Source organism: Hyla sarda, chromosome 6 (assembly GCF_029499605.1).
Source record: "Hyla sarda isolate aHylSar1 chromosome 6, aHylSar1.hap1, whole genome shotgun sequence".
NCBI lineage: Eukaryota > Metazoa > Chordata > Amphibia > Anura > Hylidae > Hyla > Hyla sarda.
The window spans coordinates 88,939,572-88,963,299 of NC_079194.1; the positions used below are offsets into that span (position 1 = coordinate 88,939,572).

The following is a 23,728-nucleotide window of genomic DNA, read 5'->3' on the forward strand; positions in this document are numbered from 1 at the left end:
TTAAAAATCTCAATCCTTCCCGCACTTATCAGCTGCTGTATGCTCCAGAGAAAGTTGAGTAGTTCTTTTCAGTCTGACCACAGTGCTCTCTGCTGACAACTCTGTCCATGTCAGGAACTGTCCAGAGTAGGAGAGATTTGCTATGGGGATTTGCTCCTACTGAGGACAGTTCCTGACATGGGCAGAGGTGTAAGCAAAGAGCAGTGTGGTCAGACTGAAAAGAACTATACAACTTTCAAGAATATACAAGAATATAGACTATACAAGAATACAGCAGTTGATAAGTACTGAACAGATTAGGATTTGTTTAATAGAAGAAACTTACAAATATGTTGGTCTTTTTAGCACCAGTTGATTTAAAAAAAAATTGTCTTCCACTGTTGTTCCCTTTTTAATTAGGCATAGAACAATGAGCCAATCTGATACAATGATCAGGTGTAATCATCAGGAAATGAGAAGACAAGAGTTCAGTTCCCCTGCAGTGCCCCCACAGGAGATATTTAGCATTACACATTGTCCAGTTAAATAATGGGATATCCATATGATGTATTGGCTCCTCCAGAGTAAGAGACGCTCTTTGTCTGTTATTTTTTACCTAGCTTAGGAAGGACACCCTCAATGGGCTTAGAATACCCTAAAAAAGATATTTGAAAATAAGTTTTCTAAACTGAACAGATTCTTATAGTGTTACTAGTGTCACATCACTAGAGAAACATCAAAGTTTTGATCGGTTAGAAAGGGATGGAATTAGAGCTAGACTAAGCGCTTCTCTCCCCGGTTTGCTGCTCCCATCTCACTGCAGAAGATGGGCTCCATAAACTTACTATAAAATCCGTCTCCTGCAGTGAGATGGGGACATCAGCAAAATGTGGGCCATACTCTGCTCCCAGCTTGTTCTAACATTTCGAGGGGGGTCAGAACACTGAGACCCTGTCTGATCAAAACATTTGATGTGTCTCTGTGACATGCCAAATTTCTTTTTTAAATTATATAATCTGAATAAAACTTTAAAGAAAGTTGCTTTAAAGCTACTGGCTGATGGTAAATAATGTAATATACCTTTATTGAAAAGTTTACAAAAATAAGACTTGGAGACATTCCACTATATCTGGACCGGTGAAGTGTATTTTTATGGCTTGTAACTATTTCCAGTCCTTTCGTATGTCAGTGATAAACATGTAATGACAATATCTATGAGCGCAGCAGGACTGGTCAGGAAGGGTGATAATATTAGATATTACATGACAGGGAGGCTCTGACACCAGAGAAAGAACAGGCCCCTGTTATGCCAAGGAGAGGAACCGACCGGATAAAAACAAAGTGACAGACAGTTCAAAACAGAAGAACCATTTCTTTACGATCAAACCAGTCAATGTCTCCACATGTCCAGCAGCTCAATATATTCATATTTACCAGAAATTATTATATCATAAAATGAGTCAAAAGAAGTCCTCAAGGGTCTGTTTTTAAAGGGCTATATACTGAAAGATAAACTTTCCAGAAGACATATACATAGCACAGAACACTTACCTTTCAAGGGCATGTTTTACAGATAAGACTCATACAAGCTGAGACAATGAATGTTACTGGAAGATCTATATAAATTTTACTGCTGAACATGCTTTCTGGTAAGAGAATTAGAAACTTACACAATGTACATGACATCATGTCCCACTGTAGGAGGAACAAATAAAGAAGGTGTCAGATTATTAGTACTTTTTTGTAAAAGTTGGACAAAAAGTTAAAAATAAAACCGAAAGGGCCGGTCATCAAAATAAGGCCCTGTTCCATCTGAAGCCTCTGAAATAGTTCCATCATCTGATGACAAAAACTGCACAGTAAGCACCAAAATGACAGAACCCTGAAGAACTCCTCTGCAGTTCCATAGGCTCCGCCAGGCCCTATTTAAACCCATCATACCACCGATCCAGCACATCATCTTAGCTTCCAATATAAATAGAAGCCATGATGAGATGTGAATATAGCCTAAATTTAACCGATCCAGTGCGCTGGTGAACAACCAGCTTATAAAACTGATGTAAGATATAGGCTTTTACTACAGTATAGTGTCCAGGAAAAAGGGCCGAGTGTCAACAGTATGCCAGTGTAAAGTCAGCCCTTGACTGTGGGAATGGGCTTGGTCCGATGGGTTTACACCCTCTTTGGGTTCCGCCCATTGTGACTGTATGATTCTGTAATTGAAATTTAAAGGGATCAGGCAAGATAGTATACACTGCTACGCACACATATTGAGTCCACGCTAGGGATCGACCGATATAGTTTTTTTAGGGCCGATACCGATAATCGGTGGAGGTTAGGGCCGATAGCCGATAACTTATACCGATATTCCGGATCATTGATTTAATGCGGGTGCTTTAAATCAATGAACTGCAGTGGCTTTTGCGGTGCCATAGACGGCCGCCGCCACCCGCTTCTCTCCCCCTGCCTGTCTGGGGGCCCTGAGTCCTATCAACGACACCGCCCCCCCCCCCCACACCGCCGTACCGCTCCCCCCCACCGCCATACCGCGCCGCGCCCCACCGCGCCGCGTCGCACCCCCCACCGCACCGCCCCCCCCCCCCCTGGCCCCATTGCCTCCCCCATCCCCAGTTTTATAATTACCTGTTACTCTACATCTGGCTCCGGTGTCGTCCTCCTGAGCTGTCACTGTGCGCACTGACGGTGACGTCACATTGCGCACGTCATGTCACTCGTCATTGTGCACAGCGTAACGCAGGACGCAGCATGAGCCAGAAGTAGCGTGGGCCCCGGGAACAGGTAATTATAAAGCCGGGGGTAGGGGAGGCAATGGGGCCAGGGCGGTGCAGTGGGGGATGCGACCTGGTGCGGTGTAGTGGGTCGGGGGATGGGCGGTCGCGGTGCAGGTGGTGCAGCTGGCGGGGCATTATCAGCTTATCGGCAATGTGATTGCCGATACTGATAATGCTCAAAATCGTGATTATCGGCTGATAATATCGGCCAAACCGATAATTGGTCGATCCCTAGTCCACGCCAAGTATTTTTCTTAAAATGCTTAACAGTCTTCCATTAGGGAGCCGCAGGCGCTCTTAGGCTGGGTTCACACTACGATTTGTAACTACGGTTCCCGTATACAGCTGGGAGGAGAGGGGGGGCTTAATCGCTGCGCCCGCACTCAGCCGTATTCGGGAACAGTATTTAATGCATGTCTATGAGCCGACCGGAGTGAACCGCAGCCTCCGGTCGGCTTCTTTTTCGGCCGTATGCGGTTTCCCGACCGCAGTCAAAAACGCTATAGACTATCTTTGACAGCTCTATAGAAAATGAATAGAACATCTGAACAAATGTGTGACTCCATTGAGAAGTGAGACTTGGGTCCCCATTCCAGAGATGGTGAGGGATAAGTGGAGAGGTGATAAAGTGTTATAAGTTGAAATACCCCTTTCTCACATGCCAGATCTCTCTCAAGCTGTCTCACTACTTTTCTGCAGCACGTCTAGCTCCTAAATTCTTCCCATCTCTTGCCCAACGTGGTAGCGCTGCACACTCTCATCCTTCCATGGAAATTAAGTAGACCTCAGATCTTCATGGACTGCATTACAAAAGCTATACAGAACAGACAACATAATTTTCTATGCTCATCTTTGCATCATATTCATCTGGTCCATGATGTGTCATGCTAACAGAAGAGTCACCAGCCAAAGTGGCCAAATGCAGCATGCTGACACTACTATGGTTTAGGTTTCTCATCGGGCTCTTTAGCTGACTTGGGATTTCTCTGCCAGAAACTTTCTGGAAGCCAATAGGAAATTTAATAGATGGATGAGTCTATTATATGTTTGTCCTTTCCAACTTCAGTTTGTATTTTTCTGTTCTAACTTGTTCCATCAAATAAATGGTATTTGATCAGACAGGATTTAAGAGTGTTAAAATATGTTCTTATAGGGCTACTATTTGACGCAGTATTTTTCTATAAAAAAATTAAAATAACTAAACAAAACACAAAACTATAATGCTTGTCTCCAACACCAGCTATGATAAACCTAGGGGTGATTACTTAAACACCAACAATTATATGTACTAACTATTATCATTACTATACCAAGAACTATCAGATGGAAAATGTCAGTATACCCATTAGAGATAAGAAATAAACATGCCTTACTTTAAATTAACAGCCATTTGATGGATATATCAGACCCATGTATGAAGTCATGGTTGAAATTGGTTAAAACTGTACAATAAAGCTGAAATAAATGCTATCCTTACTTCATCTCCAGGATCTCTTCAAGTTGTTTTCGGCGGTCTATCATCAAATTGTTCAGGTGTGCTTCCTTGTCAGCAAGTGATTGTTGAGTTGAGGAGAGACGAGCTTTGGTGGAATCCAGCTCCTGTCTTGTCTTTTCAAGAGCATTCATGAGATCATCCATCTAAAGAAAGAAAAAGTAATTAGATTTTTCTTTTGGCAATTAACAAAGAGATTTCCAATTAACCTGTTACATCAGAGCATACCTAAGAAAGCTGTATAGAATCGCTTAGAATTGGCTTCAAAAGAAGACTGCTGACTATTCCTCAAGACACTACTTATTTCAATCCCCGATAGAGCCGATAAGCCTTAAAATAGGCAAGAAAATCTACATATTTTTGAGAATAAATTTTTTAAAAACAAGCACGATTGGAGTGCCCATTATATATATCAGAATTGCTAAAATACACAAAATAGAATAAGACAGTGACTTCTCCACCAATAAAATATATATTCCTTGTACTTTGGGTTGATATTTGTATCCCCTTGTGTGTATTAAACATTGCTCCTATAGAACCATATTTCAATACAATAATAATTGCAACTTATCAAAAAAAGACAGGTGATCAGGGTTGTGAGGGTTAATGAGGGCAACCTCACCCTAAATCTCAAATCCTGTTACACCCTTCTTGACCAGTGGTTTTACCACTATTAAAATGGCAGGCCCCACACAGGAACCTCTCTCTGTATCCCCTATAATGCCCTATACTCCCAACACATTTCCTTTAGCGGTTTAGCTGAACTCATCAGGGGAGAATATACAGGTACCAAAGTCAATCTTAATATGTTACAACCAACATACAGTCAAAAATAAACTTCAAGTATTATATGCCACCTAGTGGAATTAGAAGTAAAAAAATAAACAATACATAGATAAAAAAAAAAAAAAAAAGAGAATGAAATCCAGCAACTCACCACAATGTCTCAAATCAGCAAATTGAAGCCGCCATGGATAGCCGGTATGGTGCGGGAAGCTCTGAGGCTACAAACCGGTAGGTTTCGTGCAGATGCACTTCTTCCGGCCTCAATGAGGCCGGAAGAAGTGCATCTGCACGAAACCTACCGGTTTGTAGCCTCAGAGCTTCCTGCACCATACCGGCTATCCATGGCGGCTTCAATCTGCTGATTTGAGACATTGTGGTGAGTTGCTGGATTTCATTTCCTTTTTTTATCTATATATTTTTCCCTATGAATCCCTTGCACCACCAGCAGTCCTAGCTTCATTATTGTTCCGTTATCTACCATGGGACCTCATATGCATATACCAGCTCCAGCATGGAAGGTGTGGTAGTCAGGTGCCTCCAATTGCTTTTTCTTTTCATTGTTATTTGCACAAAAATAAACAATTATGCATATGGAGCATCATAAGGTTTAATTTGCATAAAGTGTGCACCACCAGGAGCAAAAGATTAAGTGTGCAATATTCAATATGTTCAATAGGTTAAACGTGCAATATCTGCATTCTACCAGCAGTCCCCATAAAGTACAGACACCACTATAACCCAAAGTTATGCCTCCAAATATCATCGTGCCAGCAGCCAAAAATACACTTTCATGGTCTCCTTCAGGACAATATGGTGCCTATGTCTATGCTTCTATGTTTGGAGTATGTACTGGGAGCTTTCCTGTTGCATGTTTTCATTGAACATAATGTGAACATAGCCTAAGATATTCCAAATTTATTAAGACATGCCCACTTGTTAATACATTTGGCCCATCCGTGGCTCTTTCTGTACTAGAAACTGAAATCTCTACTATTTTTGCTATAATTTATGTGAATAGTAAATGTGTCAAAGTGTGGACTCAAGTCAAAAACACATGCCCCCCCATAATGTCTTTTTTTCCCACTTGCATTAAAGGGGTTTTCAAGGATAAGACAAACAGAGCAGACTTCTTCAAACTACAGCACCACACCTGTCCTCCTCTGATTGAGTGTAATATAACAACTTGGCTCCATTTACTTCAATGGAACTGAGCTGCAATGCCACATATAACCTGAGGACAAGTGTGGTGCTGTTTTTGAAAGAAATCAAAGGGTGCCCAATTTCCGAAATTCACACTTATTTTAAAAGAAAACTCCTGAATGAATAGAATTACGGAATAACATCCGACCAGTTTGCTAAACTAAACTATAACCTATGTAGAGGAAACTATTGGAGGAGGGAAAAAAGCTCAGAGAAAAAATATTGGGAGCGTAAAGCCTTTTACAAATGCTTTGTTGAAGAACCCACATCCCTGTAAAATGCTCGGCGTAAGTGTTAAGTAAACACACTTAAGAAAATGAGGTTTTTCGATCATTATGTTTTCTTTCAAAATCGTTGGACGACTCAATGATTATTTAAAAAACAGAGATAAGGGCCCTTGAAATCATTCGATATTTTTGTGAAGGTTTTCATTTTAGAACTTTACAGACACATCTAGAATATTTTATTTGAACAGCTAACAAAGCGAAGGGTTTATACGCCAGCTGCAACATGCCAGAGATCTCAGCTGGGGCTCTTTATGAGACGCGAGCAGAAAGCGTTATCTCACCGTCCACACTTTCTTCACTGGAGAATCTGTACTTGGTTACCACAGAATCTTTGCTTTAGCTTCTTCTCTCCTTCAGTTAAGTAACGGAATCGTTTCACTTGAATTAGTCACATTGACCACACACAGATTAGTAATAACTATGGTATCATATGTCGATAAGCCAATAACTGACGGCTAAGGGTCGGCACACTACTGTATTACAGCTCCAAAGCTTACAGTAATAAGGCACCCACAGAATTTTATGTCTACATGAGGCAGATGACATATAACGGAAGTATTTTTTCCTAGAAACAATATTTTTAGGGGGGGGGGGAGATAATACGGTGCTGTATGGGGACAGGGATGTTGTATAATCTGTAAACGACTCTCAATCTTTCACTTCTGGACTTCTGATATATACCTTTGACACATACCTTTTTTTATTTCAGCACAAATACAGGAATTTCCTAACCAATAAAGGGGTACTCCACTGCCCCAGTGTTCGAAACATTTTGTTCTGAACGCTGGGTGCGGGCTGCGGGGGTTGCGATGTCATGGCCACACCCCTTGTGACATCATGCCAAGCCCCCTCAATGCAGGTCTATGGGAGGGACGTGGCAGCTGCAATGACCCCTCCCACAGACTTGCATTGAGAAGGCGTGGTGTGACATCACGACCCCCGCAGCCCGCACCCAGCATTCGGAACAAAATGTTCCGAACACTGGGGCAGTGGAGTACCCCTTTAAACCTCAATGGATACCACCCTAATGGAGGACAGCAAGACACTATTTTGCCCTTTATTGGGGCATAAAGTTAACTAGTACTTCGGAATGGCTTTATCTGCCTGTTCACTCCTATCCGCAGCTACTGCGCATGCACCGCCTTCAATTTACATCCGGAAGAAGCATGTGGTGCTGCTTTACAGCCTTGGCCATCTTAGACTGTAAAAGCAGCGTATAAGCAGTAGCTGTGGATAGGAGCGAGCAGGAAGACGGAACTTTACGCATATTCCTTAGCCTGATAGACAGAGAATGAAGCAGTGGTGACATAACCATGTAAAAGGCTTGGGAACGCCCCATCATGTGCCAAGTCTGGTTATTTGCATATACCGAAACTGAAGCATAACAGACAAACAGAGGCACCAATCTAGGGGGTGGTAAGTATCACCCACACTACAAGCCTGTACCAACAGGTTAGTGCTTGTGATAATGATGATAGATTCACTTTAAAGGGGTACACCCATCTTAAACATTTGTCATATAATAATATGTAATTCCTTTACTTATATAGCACCTACATATTCTGTTGTGCTATAAATAGTGTGTCCTTAGTCACAATCTATGTATGTTTTTGGAGTATGGAAGGAAGCCTGAGTTTCAGAGGAAACCCATGCAAATGTGGGGAGAACATACAAACTCCTTGTAAATTCTGCTAAACAAAAGTGCTAACCACTGGGCCACCATGCTGCCCATAGCTATAGGATATGCTCTAAATGTCTAAAAGATGCAGGTCTCACTATCTGTAGAATAGAAGTCCCTCAGCACTGCCCAGAATAGTTGTGACAGCTGGAATTAGCTGGGATTCTGAAAGCAGCCAAGTGAACCGTTTTATGCTGTTAGCGTAAATCCAATAGAAAGAAATGAAAATTGATGAAAAAGCATAGCTCCCCATTCTACACATAGATGCAGGACCCAGAAGAGAATCAGAAATTTAGGAGAAAGTGATCTTATATTAAAGGGGTATTCCAGGAATTATTTTTATTTGCCTATGCTACAAGGGCTGTAAAGTTAGTATAGTGTCTGTACCTGTGTGTGACGGTTTTCTCACAATTCTTCTGTGATTTTCTGCCCCAATATTTATTTGTAACAGCATACAAAATGACTGTTGTCTCAGAATTTTCCCAGCTTGCAATGCGGCCAAGACCTGACTCACTAGTCAGCTGATGACAGGGAGCCTGTCTGCTTCAATGGGTGAAGTGATCGCTTGGTGGGAGAGAGATCAACTGCAACTAATGCAACAGCTGTAGGCACCCTGATTGAAAACCACAGGTCTTTTGCTTCAATGGGTGAGATGGCTGATGTGTGGGAGGGAGGAAAATGGAATTGTGGGATTTGTAGTCAAAAAAAGAAAAGTCAAAGAGGAAATACAAGTTCACAAAAAGCTAGCCACAGTGTTATGGTAATCTCATGACATAGCCCTTTAGCCCCAGGGCAAGCGCAGATCCTTCCTAAGCATGTCCATTACTGCCTGCCAGGTACATACTAAAAACACCTTATGGTGGATAACCCCTTTAAACGAAAAATTCTGTGTGTGACATGCCAACGACAGAGAGTACCGGCAGAACATGCATCGCCGACGCTAGGACCCATCTCATAGACAGCAATGCATTACCATGCAGACTCCACAAAGAGAATAGACATGTCTATTATTTCTGCAGACAACGGAATCTGGATTTCAAGTATTCCGCCATGTGCACAGCGAACGAGAATCCCATTGAAATCAATAGCTTTATTGGGCCCATAAAGCAAGGTACCTTCCAGGAAGAGTTAGATTTGTCATTAGGCACCTGTGGGCCTGTGCCTAGGGCAGCAGGGGTGAGGGGCAGAAGCATATCAGTGAAATAAAACCAAAAAAGATAAACATAATTTTTGAGGATATCCACATGGTTCAGAATTGCTGCAAATTTTACAGGCAGATTTGCAGCAGCCTATTGTTCTGTATAGGAGTGAGAACCATGTTAAATCTGCAACAAAATTTGCATGCAGCACCTGTGGTTTTTGCCATATTTGTGACAGATTCCAACGCTAGTGGAATTACCCTAATGGGGCTGTATTCAGTCCAAGTGCCTAGGTCAGTGTTACCCAACCAGCGTGTCTCCAGCTGTTGCAAAACTACAACTCCCAGCATGCCCGGACAGCCGTCAGGCTGTCCGGACATGCTAGGAGTTGTAGCTGTGCAACAGCTGGAGGACCACTGGCAGTGACCTAGGGCAACATGAGCTGTAAATACGACCTGGTTTACAGGACAGTTTCGTGACCACCCACCAATTCTTCTGGATTTTTCCATTTTACTACTGCAAATATCTCAGGTTTTTAGAATATAAGAGAGCAGGGCACCTCACTACCACCACCATCGTACACCGCTCTCCCTGATTCCTGCTATTAAAATGTACTACTTACCTCTACTTCCTAGAAATTACCTAGACAAATAGGAGTCATGGTGTACATTATAGCACCGTACTAGAACAGTCCCACATGCATAGAATTACAGGCTTCCTTATCTCTCCACTGCTGCTAATCATACGCAGAACTACGGTCTGTAGTCCGGAGGAAAGAATTCTGTGATGTACCCGCTATGCTTATAAAATACAGATGTCAGATATAGAGCATTATAGTCTATGTAAATGATAGAGAAGGGCTCTCTCCCGCCTACTGTAATTGGGCGCAACCGGACTCTCTGCTGTCAGATGAAAAGCCTTTGAATCCCCTTTTCTCTTCCTTGAATTTCGACTTGGTATTCTTGTGTTTGTGCGGACTCTGCGGAAGATTCGCTGATGATTCTTGCCTTACAGTGACACCTTTTGGAATCAGATGAAATCGTACAACTGTGAAATGAAAACTGGCAGCCGGATAGGACTTTTTATTCTCTTCCCCGTAATAGTACCCTACTTTTGATAATAAAGTCCATTACACGGTCAGAGCTAAGCAGTGGTTGGTGGGCATGTGCCCAAGTGTCACCCTGACCAGGCTAAGGTATTCTACTAAAAGGACTTTGAAGGTAAACTCAGTCTTTGCTTTTGGTGAAGGAAAGTCTAAATCTGACTCTATTATAATCTACATAGGAAGTAATGAGACTTTAATTTCATTAGGGGGGGGGGGGGGGGGGGCACCAGCATAAAAAAATTGTATGGATAATGTGTAGGTACTCTGATGGAAAAAAAAATAATTCAAATCAACTGATGCCAGAAAGTTAAACAGATTAGTAAATTACTTCTATATAAAAATATTAACCCTTCCAGTACTTATCAGCTGCCCCAAAAGAAGTTATCAGATGTTCCAGACGAAGTTGTATAGTACTTTTCTGTCTGACCACGGTGCTCTTTGCTGACACCTCTGTCCATGTCAGGAACTGTCCGGAGCAGTATAGGTTTGCTATGGAGATTTGTTCCTGTTCTGGACAGTTCCTGACACAGACAGAGGTGTCATCAGAGAGCACTGTGGTCAGACAGAAAAGAACTTCACAACTTCCTCTGTCATATACAGCAGCTGATAAGTACTAGTAATTTACAAATCTGTTTAACTTTCTGGAGCCAGTTGAAATGAAAAAAAAAAAAAAAATAATTGTTCCAGCGAAGTACCCCTTTAAAAGAGTATTTCAGTATCCATTTGAGACTAGTAAAAATAAAAAATAAATGATACTCACCTACCCCGGTCCCCCACTCTCAATGCAGTCCCCCAGCTCCTAACCGCCAGTCAGCACTTCAAAGACATGATGTTTCGGCAGGACCTATGCAGCCAGCCAATCACTGGACACAATGGTGTATCGCTTCCATCAGTAATTGGCTTAATGTTAGGTCCTGCTGAGACATTTGATCATAGAAGCAGGAAATAGTAGAGACCATCGGGGAAGAAGGCACTGTGGGGGCTAAGGTAGATTAGTAAAAATATTTTTAGCCCCCAATAACATAAAACATTTTTTAATCTTGGAATGTTTCTTTAAGCTGCCATAGAAATAAGATTTATTTGGTTTATCCTGTCAATTTAAGCAAGAACCATTAAAGTAAAACTGTCAGCCAGTTCTCCCACACTAAACCGAATACACTGGGTTATTGTGTGGGTGAAATGGAGTCCAGTCACTTACTTTTTTAGGTTTTCTTGCCGCCGAGTTGTTGTCCCCTAAAGTTCCATAATTTTGGTGTTTTTACCCAGCTGTGCGTCGGGACAGGGCTCTGCACAGTGTAACTGCACATGCGCCGGTCCCTTGCTACACGCGGAAGTACCTCTTTCTGAAGACTCGCAAATCCTGACTACGGGGTGTAGCGAGGGGCCGGCGCATGCACCATTACAATGCATAGAGCGCTCTCATGATGCACAGCTCTCAAGCTCTGGGGGGACATGAATGTGCGAACAAGGAGGGCGGGCTAAGGCCCCTTCCTCCAGAACCCAAAGCAAGGCTGCCGGCATGGGACCCGCCTCCAAGACACGCAACTAAAGGCCAAAATGACGGAACTTTAGTGGACGTCAACTCGGCGGCAAGAAAACCTAAAAAAGTAAGTGACCCCGTGTATGGACTCCTGTTCACCCACACTATAACCCAGCATATTGGGTTTAGTGTGGGTGAACTGACTGACAGTTTTTCTTTTAACGAACAATCTAATCTTTATGAGACAAGGCCTGCAACTAAAGTCTTATGTATGAAGAAAAATATAATGTACTAGCTAGATATCTAGTATCTTGTTGCTGCTTATCTCCTCCAGTGTGAATAGAGCTAGAACAAACTATCGCAGTTGTCTTACTGCTTTGAGCCCTGGTAATAAACTGTAATCTGTAAAGGAACCTGGCTTCAAGTGAATTCCCCTACAGCACCACTACAGGAAAAAACTATGTATTGCACATTTACCATGAAAATTAAAGGGGTATTCTGAGTTAACTTATATCCTATTCACAGGATAGAGATAAGTGCCAAATAGTGTGTGTGTTGGGGGGTCCATTCGATCGGTCCCCTGCAATCTTGAGAACGAGGCCAGAGTCTTTTGTATTGACAAAAGCAGCAAGCTGCACGCATGCTACAATTCCTTTATTGTCTATATGTGGATATATAAAATGAATTCAGAAAGTTTTAAGACCCTTTTACTTTTTTCACTTTTTGTTATGCTTCAGCCTTGTGTTAAAAATAAAAGAAAACATGTTCAACCCCTCCCCCCACACCCCAAAATGTAACATTCAGTATCCCATAATAATAATGTGAAAACTCAATTTTGGAAATTTCCACTAATTTATTAAAAAGGCAAAGCAAATATTTTCTATTGACCCTTTTATGTGAATAGTTTTTTATGTGAATAGTTTTTAATATGACTGCTGTGGTAGCTTGAAATCTTCTATCTTATTAGAGAGAAAATATCCAGGATTGTTCCTGTATAACAATAGCACTGATAATAGGTAAGATAATTCACTAAATGTATGCCCCAGATATCTACAACTTTATGCCTATGTCTGCCATTGACCTCTATTAAAATGTGTATTGCACAGAATAGGGATTATTATTATTGTATACAGCTGTAGTGAAATGCATTGTAGACTGGGCTTTTACACTGTGCATTGCAATGCAACTAAGTTAAACATATACTGACGTGCCCTTTCTTACATACACCCCATGCCATAAGGACACTCTCCTGACATGCACGAGCAAGCTAATTCTGTATATAAGGAGAGTTCCCTACATACGTAATGCATTCATACAAGTAATTGGTAAAACTGCTATAGAGCCTTCATGTGAGCAGAACTAGAAGAGCAGAGCAGCAGCTGGAGAGTGACAGCTTGAATTGGCCTCTTTCCAGCCATCAGATGTGGAGTATTTTTTATTGATATGACCTGCAGACTTGCAGATTGCTGGAAACACCGCTAGGGATATTCTCTGTGCTCTGATATCATAAAAAGCACTAATAAATCAATCAAAATATAATACACAGTAATAGTAGCCATAGACAAAAAGATAATTCTGCCATTCCAACAGGCAGAGGTTGAAGAAATAATCTGTTGGTGGCAATATGTAAGTATTTATCGCACATGCTTAAAAATGATTCTTGGCCAGCAGGAGTTATTGCTAAATGTATATACTATATGTCTCCAGTTTCTTCAAGTACTACAAGTGCAAATAAAAAGAAAAACTCCCTAATGTATCCACTTCTATCATAGCAAAAAGACACACTAGGGTGTATATAGTGGTGTGGCTTCCAACTAGTTTGGGAATGGCTGCACAATTCTATTCCTTATCAAACATTGGGAGCTGATTTACTTTGATTATATATATTCCATTGACCTCCTGTGTGAAGGGTATACACATTATCAGTGCACTCGGCCACAGAAACAGGGGTAGGGCTACTCTACTTTCTCTCTTGGTAAATTCTGTTATTTGAAAATTTTCCTGCAAAACTGTATTACCATTACCAATCAGGGTTAATGGGCGCACGGTAAAATTGTATGGCAATTAAAACCTAGTTGAAAGCCATGCCAGTGCATTCAAGTGCTTCATCAGACTAGGCCACCTTCTTCGCAAATTTGTCTAGTTCTAATGCTCATTTACCCAAAGTAGACACTTTCAGAGGGGGACAGGAGTGAGCATGGGAGAAAGCTTTCATGTACTTTGTGTTCTGACATCTATCATAGCCAATCTTAATTTTTTATAATTTTTTATGCAGTTTAGAATATCCGCTTTTTTCTTTCTTTTTTGTGTACGGCTATTGGGATAGACTGCTCTGCACCCTGATATGTACTCCCTGATACAGAGGTTGAGCCCCCATGTTCTTGTGTTTGGTTCTATTACATGACCTGACACCACATGACCCTATTACATACTCAACTACCAAGCCTTTACATGGCTCAAACATGTATTTATTTATTTATTTTTAAATCAGATCTTTTTTATTAGGTTTTAAAATTTGCTTACATAGAAAAACATCCCCTATTGCACACCCCTAATCCCACCCCGCCTCCCCAACAACACCACCCACCGCTGTCCACCCACAGAACAGTCCCAAACCCACCAGAAGTCCAAATGCACCACCCTTCAAAGTGGTAAGAAGCTTGGCAGAAAAAAAAGCATCTAAGAATCAGCCAATTAACCTCTTAAGGACCCAGCCCTATTAAAGGCATACTCCAGGAATTTTTTTTATTTGACTATGCTACAGGGGCTGTAAAGTTAGTGTAGTTCATAATATAGTGTCTGTACCTGTGTGTCACGGTTTTCTCACAATTCTTCTGTGATTTTCACTCCAATATTTATTTTTATCAGCATACAAAATGACTGTTGTCTCAGCTTTTTCCCAGCTTGCGATGCGGCCGAGACCTGACTCACTAGTCAGCTGCTGACAGGGAGCCAGTCTGCTTCAATGGGTAGAGGGATTGCTTGGTGGGAGAAACATCAATCTGCAACTAGTGCAACAGCTGTAGGCACCCTGATTGAAAACCACAGGTCTTTTGAATGGATGCAGCTCATTTATGTTTCAATGGGTGGGGTGGCTGATGTGTGGGAGGGAGAAAAATTGAATTATAGGATTTATAGTCAAAAAAGAAAAGTCAAACAGGAAATACCAGTTCACAAAAAGCTAGCCACAGTATTATGGTAATCTCACAACATTTAGCCCCAAGACAAGCGCAGATCCTTCCTAAGCATGTCCATTACTGTCTGCCAGGTACGTACTAAAATCACCTTATGGTGGATAATCCCTTTAATAACTCTGGGATGCTTTTACTTTTCATTCTGATTCCGACATTGTTTTTTTTGTGACATATTCTACTTTATTTTAGTGGTAAAATTTTGTTGATACTGGCATCATTTCTTGGTGAAAAATTCCAAAATTTGATGAAAAATTTGAACATTTTGCATTTTTTTTTTACTTTGAAACTCTCTGCTTATAAGGAAAATGGACATCCCAAATAAATTATATATTGATTTACATATACAATATGTCTACTTTATGATTGCATCATAAAGTTGACATGTTTTTACTTTTGGAAGACATCAGAGGGCTTCAAATTTCAGCAGCAATTTTCCAATTTTTCGCAAAATTTTCAAAATCTGAATTTTTCAGCGACCAGTTCAGATTGGAAGTGGATTTGAGGGGCCTTCATATTAGAAATATTCCATAAATGACTGCATTATAAAAACAGCACCCCTTAAAGTATTCAAAATGACATTCAGTAAGTGTGTTAACCCTTTAGGCGTTTCACAGGACTAGCAGCAAAGTGAAGGAAAACATTCTAAATCTTCATTTTTTACACTCGCATGTTCTTGCAGATCCAGGTTTTTAATTTTTACAAGGGGTAAAAGGAGAGAAATCACCCTAAAATTTTTTACCCAATTTCTCTCAAGTAAGGAAATATCTCACATGTGTATGTCAAGTGCTCTGTGGGTGCACTAGAGGGCTCAGAAGCAAAGGAGCGACAATGGGATTTTGGAGAGTGCATTTTTCTGAAATGGTTTTTGGGGGGCATGTCACATTTAGGAACCCCTTTGCTGAAAGAACAGCAAAAAAAAAAAAAACACATGTCATACTATTTTGGGAACTACACCCCTCAATGAACGTAACAAGGGGTCCAGTGAGCCGCAACACTCCATAGGTGTTTGACAACTTTTCGCTAAAGTTGGATGTGTAAATGAAAAAATATATAGTTTTTCACTAAAATGCAGTTTTTTCCCCAAATTTTACATTTTTACATGGGGTAATAGGAGAAAATGCCCCCAAATTTTGTAACCCCATCTCTTCTGAGTATGGCAATACCCCATGTGTGGACGTCAAGTGTACTGCGGGTGCACTACAATGCTCAGAAGAGAGGGAGTCACATTTGGCTTTTGGAAAGCAAATTTAGATGAAATGGTTTTTGGGGGGCATGTCACATTTAGGAAGCCCCTATGGTGCCAGAACAGCAAAAAAACAAAACATGTGGCATACTATTTTGGAAACTACACCCCTCATGGAACGTAACAAGGGGTCCAGTGAGCCTTAACACCCCACAGGTGTTTGACAACTTTTCGTTAAAGTTGGATGTGTAAATGAAAAAAAAAAAGTTTTTAACTAAAATGCTGTTTTTCCCCAAATTTAACATTTCTACAAGGGTAATAGTAGAAAATGCCCCCCAAAATTTGTAACCCCATTTCTCCTGAGTATGGAAATACATCATGTGTGGGCATCAAGTGCACTGCGGGCGCACTACAATGCTCAGAAGGGAAGGAGTGCCATTGAGCTTTTGGAGAGAGAATTTGGTTGGAAAAGAAGTTGGGGGCCTTCTGCGTTTACAAAGCCCCATGGTGCCAAAACAGTGTACCCCTCCCACATGTGACCCCATTTTGGAAACTACACCCCTCACATAATTTAATAAGGGGTGCCGTGAGCATTTACACCCCACTGGTGTTTGACAGGTCTTTGAACAGTGGGCCGAGAAAATGAAAAATTACATTTTTCATTTTCACGGACCACTGTTCCAAAAATCTGTCAGACACCTGTGTGGCGTAAATGCTCACTGTACCCCTTATAACATTCCGTGAGGGGTGTAGTTTCCAAAATGGGGTCACATGTGGGGGGGGGGGTCCATTGCTCTGGCACTATGGGGGCTTTGTAAACACACATGGCCTTCAATTCAATTTGTAAACACACGTGGCCTTCTTTTAAATTTTCTCACCAAAAGCCCAATGGCGCTCCTTCTCTTCTGAGCATTGTAGTGCACCCGCAGAGCACTTTACATTCACATATGGGATATGTGTATACCCCAACTTTTCCTTTTCATAAGGGGTAAAAGGAGAAAAAGCCCCCAAAATTTGTAACACAATTTCTCCCGAGTATGGAAATACCCCATATGTGGCCCTAAACTGTTTCCTTGAAATACGACAGGGCTCCAAAGTGAGAGAGCGCTATGCGCATTTGAGGACTAAATTAGGGATTGCATAGGGGTGGACATAGGGGTATTCTATGCCAGTGATTCCCAAGCAGGGTGCCTCCAGCTGTCGCTAAACTCCCAGCATGCCTGGACAGTCAGTGTTTGTCCGGAAATGCTGGGAGTTGTTGTTTTGCAACAGCTGGATGCTCCGTTTTGGAAACACTGACGTCCGATACGTTTTTAATTTTTATTGGGGGGACAGTGTAAGGGGGGTGTATATGTAGTGTTTTTCCCTTAATTTTGTGGTAGTGTAGTGTTTTTAGGGTACATTCACAAAGGCGGGGGTTTATGGTGAGTTTGCTAGGAGTTTGCACTGTGGCGAAAAATTTGCTACAGCTCAAACTTGAAGCAGGAAACTCACTGTAAACCTGGCCGTGTGAATGTACCCATTACATTTACATGGGGGGGGGGGGGGGGCAAACCTCCAGCTGATGCGAAACTACAACTCCCAACATGCACTGACAGACTGTGCATGCTGGGAGATGTACTTTTGCAACAGCTGGAGGCACACTGGTTGGAAAACCTTCATTTAGGTTCTGTTACCTAATTCAGTATTTTCCAACCAGTGTGCCTCCATCTGTTGCAAAACTGCAACTCCCAGAATGTACTGATCACCAAAGGGCATGCTGGGAGATGTAGTTATGCAACAGCTGGAGGTACGCGACTATTACTCCCAGAATGTCGAGAAAGCTGTTTGCTGTTCGTGCATGCTGGGAGTTGTAGTTTTGCAAGATTTAGAGGGCCACGGTTTAGAAACCACCACACAGTGATCTCCAAACTAAGGCCCTCCAGATGTTGCAAAACTACAAATCCCAGCATGCCCAGACAGCAAACTGCTATGTGTGTGAATGCTGGGAGTTGAAGCTTTGCAAGATCTAGAGGGCCACAGTTTAGAGACCACTGCACAGTGATCTCCAAAATGTAGCCCTGCAGCTGTTGCAAAACTACAAATCACAGCATGCCCAATCAGCAAACAGCTGTCTGGGGATGCTGAGAGTTGTAGTTTTGCAACATCTGGAGGGTTACAGTTTAGAAACCACTGTATAGTGGTCTCAAACTGTAGCCCTTCAGATGTTGCTAGGCAACTCACCGGCTTCCATAGTCTGCACCAGGGAGCCAGCCGCCCGTCATTGTCGCCCGCCGATCACCGCTGCCAATCGCCGCCACCGATGGTAAGTAGACCTCCTGCACCACTCACGTTGGTTCCCCCGTTCTGCCCAGACTACTGTAGGTGGGCCGAATGGGGGAACCAAACTGTAACCCCACCCGCCCCCGATCTGCTATTGATCGTCGCTTCTGAATGACCAATAGCAGGGATAGGAGGGGTGGCACCCCTGCCACCTCACTCCTATCCCTTCAGGGGTATCGTGTCTCGGACACTCCCGATCCCCTTATTTTCCGGGTCACCGGAGACCCGTATGACCCAGAGTCACCGCAGATCGCTGGTCTGAATTGACTGGCGATTTGCGGCGATCGCCGACATAGAGGGGTCTAAGGACCCCCCTGGGCATTTGCACAGGATGACAGATATCCGCAGCCATCCCGGTCCCCGCCTGGCGCGCGATGGGGACCGAAATTCCCACAGGCATACAGGTATGCCCTGGGTCACTAAGTACCAGGGCGCCAGGGCGTACCTGCACGCCCTGGATCCTTAAGTGGTTAAAGGGAGATGAGGAAACCATAGATAAATTGGCACATAGCATCACTTCAAAAAGTCAGGGCAGAAATAACCACAGCATGTAGAGGCACTTGTCAATACTGAAAACATTTAACATAAAATAACACAAAACAGGTAAAATATCTGTGAACCTAGAGATCCGCAAATCCCCTTAAGGACTATCCAGGCCCAATCTATACATTCACACCCAGGGGCCCCATACCATATGAAACTTAGGCATAGCCTTGCACTTTTCATAAATACCCCTCTCCAAACGAACAAGTAGTGTGACCCAGGAAGTTAAGGTAGCTACTGTAGGAGACTGACTCTTATACACCATTTAGCTATAAGTTTTCTGGTCTGATATAGTATGCATAGAACATCAAGTTCAACCCCTGAGAGCTCTGTCCCGCATCCTATAAAAACTAGCAAGCATGGCTTAAGCTTAAATGGCACTACAATCCCATACACTGTGCGGTTGAGCAAAAGCCCTTCCCTCCAGTAAGAAAATAAAAGAGGGCAGTCCCACACAATGGAAAATAAGTGGGCGCCTACCTGGTCACACCGTAGGCAAGTGGAATTGGGTCTGAGACCAAGCCTATGCAGGAACACTGGAGCTTTACACAGACTGGGGGAGATTTATCAAAACCTGTCAAGAGGAAAGTTGCTGAGTTGCCCATTGCAACCAATCAGATCGCTTCTTTAATTTTTGAAAAGGCCTCTGAAAAATTAAAGAAGCACTATGATTGGTTGCTATAGGCAACTCAGCAACTTTTCCTCTGGACAGGTTTTGATCGAACTCATTCGGTTCTAGTCTAGTGTTACCTGTGCTCTGTATATTATAATGGTCAGAGGCCATATGCCCAGCAGAAGCTTCCTGGTCGTATTGTTCAATTACTCCAGACGAAGGAAACCGCTATACAGTTTCTGAAATGCGTCAAGAATTATTGTGGAGTTCATAGTGACATCACTATTGAACATCTAACCCGGAAGTTGCACGCAGCCTGGTTAAGACGCCGCTGGCCGGGGCATTCTCTCGCTGCATCCACGCAGAGGACCGGACTCACATAACACACACGGGATCTACAAGGACAACAACATAAACGGGGATACATGGAGCCACAGCAGGACATCGGAAATCCCATCAGCGGGCAGTAAAGGTATCGATCGCGGCGCATTAACCCACGCACTGTGGATCTGGTCAAAACTAATAACAGTGACCTCCACAGCTATAATCTGCATTAATAAGAGGTTCTTATCTCCAGAGCATTGGACTTGCTTCACTTTTACTTTTGTTAAGGGAATATTTTGATGGAATATTAATGCAATAAATGAACTGTTACAATGTATAGCATCCACTCAACCAGTGATTAGCCCTATGAATCTGATACCAATTCTATAGCAGGTACAGTTATAGTATTTACCAGCTAATGCAAAATTGTGATCATTAAGTATACTAAGTAATCACTCCACTCTATTCATTCGCACAGATCTAACAGCTCACCTGTTTTCTCTACTACAAATCTCCGTGCTTACATCCTGACTGTACGACAAGCTCTTCTTCAAGACATTTTCACTACCGCCTGACAACTAAGGTATGCCTATATAATGCTACCATTATTTATATATTTTTTAAATATTTTTCTCTGTAAATCCCTACCAGCGCTCACTATTTTTCTTATTTATATGTTATAATTCCTGTTTGGTATCCTGGAGTCTATTCAGACTCACCCAGTTCTGGTCTAGTGTTTCAAGTTTTATATTTCTGTTTTCCTACTAGGTCAGCAACTGTTCTTTGTCCCAGTGTGAACAGTGTTCTATGTTCCTGATCAGTTTAGTGATTTTAGCATTCAGTTCTTCCGTTCATCCCCTGCATCTCTTGGATTCTGCTGCATACTTGTTACAATCCTAGTCTTGTTCATTTAATCATATCTGTCATTTATCTGGATTCCGGTTTGTGAACTGTTTGTTAATACACTATATTATGCACTGTTAGTATTTGTATGTTGTCTGGTTTATCTGTTCTGGTTGTCTGGTAGATTTCCCGTTCTGTTTCTGGCCTGTGACCGACTATGTTTATTATTTGTTTTTACGCCACTGCACTTTAGCGCAGGGAGGGACTGGCTCCAAGTTGTCGATCCAATGTTTAGGGTGGATGGGCAAGTAGGCAGGGAGAGTTTTTCTAGGGTCAGTTTAGGGCTCACTCTGCCTGTCCCCCCAGTCGTTCATGACAATACATGTGTGCATGTCGGTATTCTAAATCCAAAATGACATACAGTTATATAGCTATTATTTAAAGAGTTATATAGCTATTATTATGTAAAAGAGACCGGTGGCCACCCCTCTCAAAATTAGATTTTACGTCCTCCTATTCTCTAGATGAGGGTTTATAGTATGTCTGACAATTAAAAAAATTAGACAGATGGGTGTCAACTTAATTTGAATAATATGAGTGAATAGCAGATGTTGGGTGGGGTCATATATTGGGGGGGGGGGGGGGTATTAGATAAATACGTCCCTCAATGTACAACATTCACACCCCCTGACTGTACAACCCAGCCAATCCCATAATAAAATTAAGCTCATGCCCATTTGACTGATTCCCTGAATTGTCTGACAAACTATAAACCCTCATATAACAGGAACAGGAGAGCATATCAAGAAACTGTAAAACATTGTTTCATCAGGGGACACTAACCTATTGAATGTAAAAATTATTATACATCAATTATCTTTATTTATGAATTATATTTGGGTTGGCCACAGGTCCTCTTTAAGGGCTATTGTCAAATAAAAAATCTAAGAAAAATCAAAAAATGTAAAAGTCTAAGGAATCTGCCTTTGTGTTTTCTGTAATGTTGGAATCTTGTCATTACCTCAGCAATATATCTACACCCTGAATCTCTCCTTCAAGTCTCTTTCCTTCCTGTCAAAGCAGACACATTTGATCTGACAGGACTGACAGATTTTTGTGTAGTGTTCCCCCTCCTTCCGTATATCCTCAGGTGCCCAATTTCCAAACTTCCTGAAACTTTTTAGCAAACAACCTCAACTGGGAATGACTCCCTATTGTACAGCCCAGAATTTGCAGCCAGAAGGCCAGGAGCAAACATTCATAAATGTAAAAAGGTCATTTATGTACAGGACAGAGGAGTGTTCAGGAACAGTGAGGTCTTCTGCCTAAAATGCATAGACTCTTCTAATAAATCAAAGAAACTTATAGCAAGAGCCAATGACTGGATGTGTCTGAGACAGTGTTTCCCAACGGGGGTGCCCCCAGCTGTTGCAAAACCCCAACTCCCAGCATGCTTGGACAGCCAACGGCTGGAAGTTGCAGTTTTGCAACTGCTGGAGGCACCCTGGTTGGGAAACACTGGTCTGAGACTTTGAGGTTCTGGGGTACATTGTAACAGAAATCTGTTCAATATAGGACTATGTTTCCCAACCAGGTGTCTTTAGCTGTTGCAAAACTACAATTCCCAGCATACCTGGACATAAATGAAGAACTGACTACACACACTGTGCTCCATTCATTTAAGGGAAATTTTCTTATATTGTCTTGCTTAGTAAGAGTCCCAGCAGTTGGACCCCTACCAATCAGCTTGTTTTCCTCTATCATGTGTATAGAGGATAACTTTTGGTGTTAAGAATACCCCTTTAAAGGGGTACTATGGTAACAACTGGTGCCAGAAAGTTAAACAGATTTGTAAATTACTATCCTTCCAGTACTTATCAGCTGCTATATGCTCCACAGGAAGTTATTTTCTTTTTGAATTTATTTTCTGTCTGACCACAGTGCTCTCTGTTGACACCTCTGTCCATGTCAGGAACTGTCCAGAGGAGGACAGGTTTGCTATGGGGATTTTCTCCTGCTCTGGACAGTTCCTGACATGGACAGAGGTGTCAGCAGAGAGCACTGTGGTCAGACAGAATAGAAATTAAAAAAACAGAACTTCCTGTGGAACATACAGCAGCTGATAAGTACTGGAAGGATTAAGATTTTTAAATAGAAGTAAATTACAAATCTAGTTGATTTAAAAATAATAATAATAATAATAATAATAATAATAATGTTTTCCACCGGAGTAACCCTTTTATTCATGTTCATTGGCAGTGCTTGCAATGTGAGTGGGGTCCTCCAGAGCAAGAAGCAATAATTTACCAATCTAGCTAATCAAAGAGGGTCCCTAATGGGAGACCCCAATTTATCAACTCGGAATTCCCTCACAGACAACTCTGAAGGTACCCAAAAAACATAGTTCTAGAACAGTGGTCTCCAAACTGCTGGACCTCCAGCTGTTGCAAAATGACAACTCCCAGCATTCCCAAGAAGCCTTTGGTTTAAAGGGGTACTCGCTTGGAAAATCAACTGGTGCCAAAAAGTTTGCCAAAAAACAGATTTGTAAGTTACTTCAATTTAAAAATCCTGTATCAGCTGCTGTATACTATAGGAAGTTCTTTTCTTTTTGAATTTATTTTCTGTCTGACTACAGTGCTCTCTCCTGACACCTCTTACCATTTCAGGGACTGTCTAGAGTAGGATCAAATCTCCATAGCAAACCTATCCTGCTCTGGACAGCTTCCTGACATGGAAAGAGGTGTCAGCAGAGAGCACTGTGGTCA

At 42.0% G+C, this 23,728-nt stretch overlaps 1 protein-coding gene across 1 annotated transcript in view; it reads right to left on the reverse strand.

Annotated features, from left to right (window-relative positions):
• The window catches only part of ERC2 (ELKS/RAB6-interacting/CAST family member 2), a 950,023-nt gene that overhangs the window by 246,638 nt on the left and 679,657 nt on the right, over positions 1-23,728 (reverse strand). Inside the window, exon 16 of the mRNA XM_056528115.1 lies at positions 4,249-4,409. Within this exon, the coding sequence (XP_056384090.1) occupies positions 4,249-4,409 (161 nt within the window). The remainder of the gene's footprint in view (positions 1-4,248; positions 4,410-23,728) is intronic.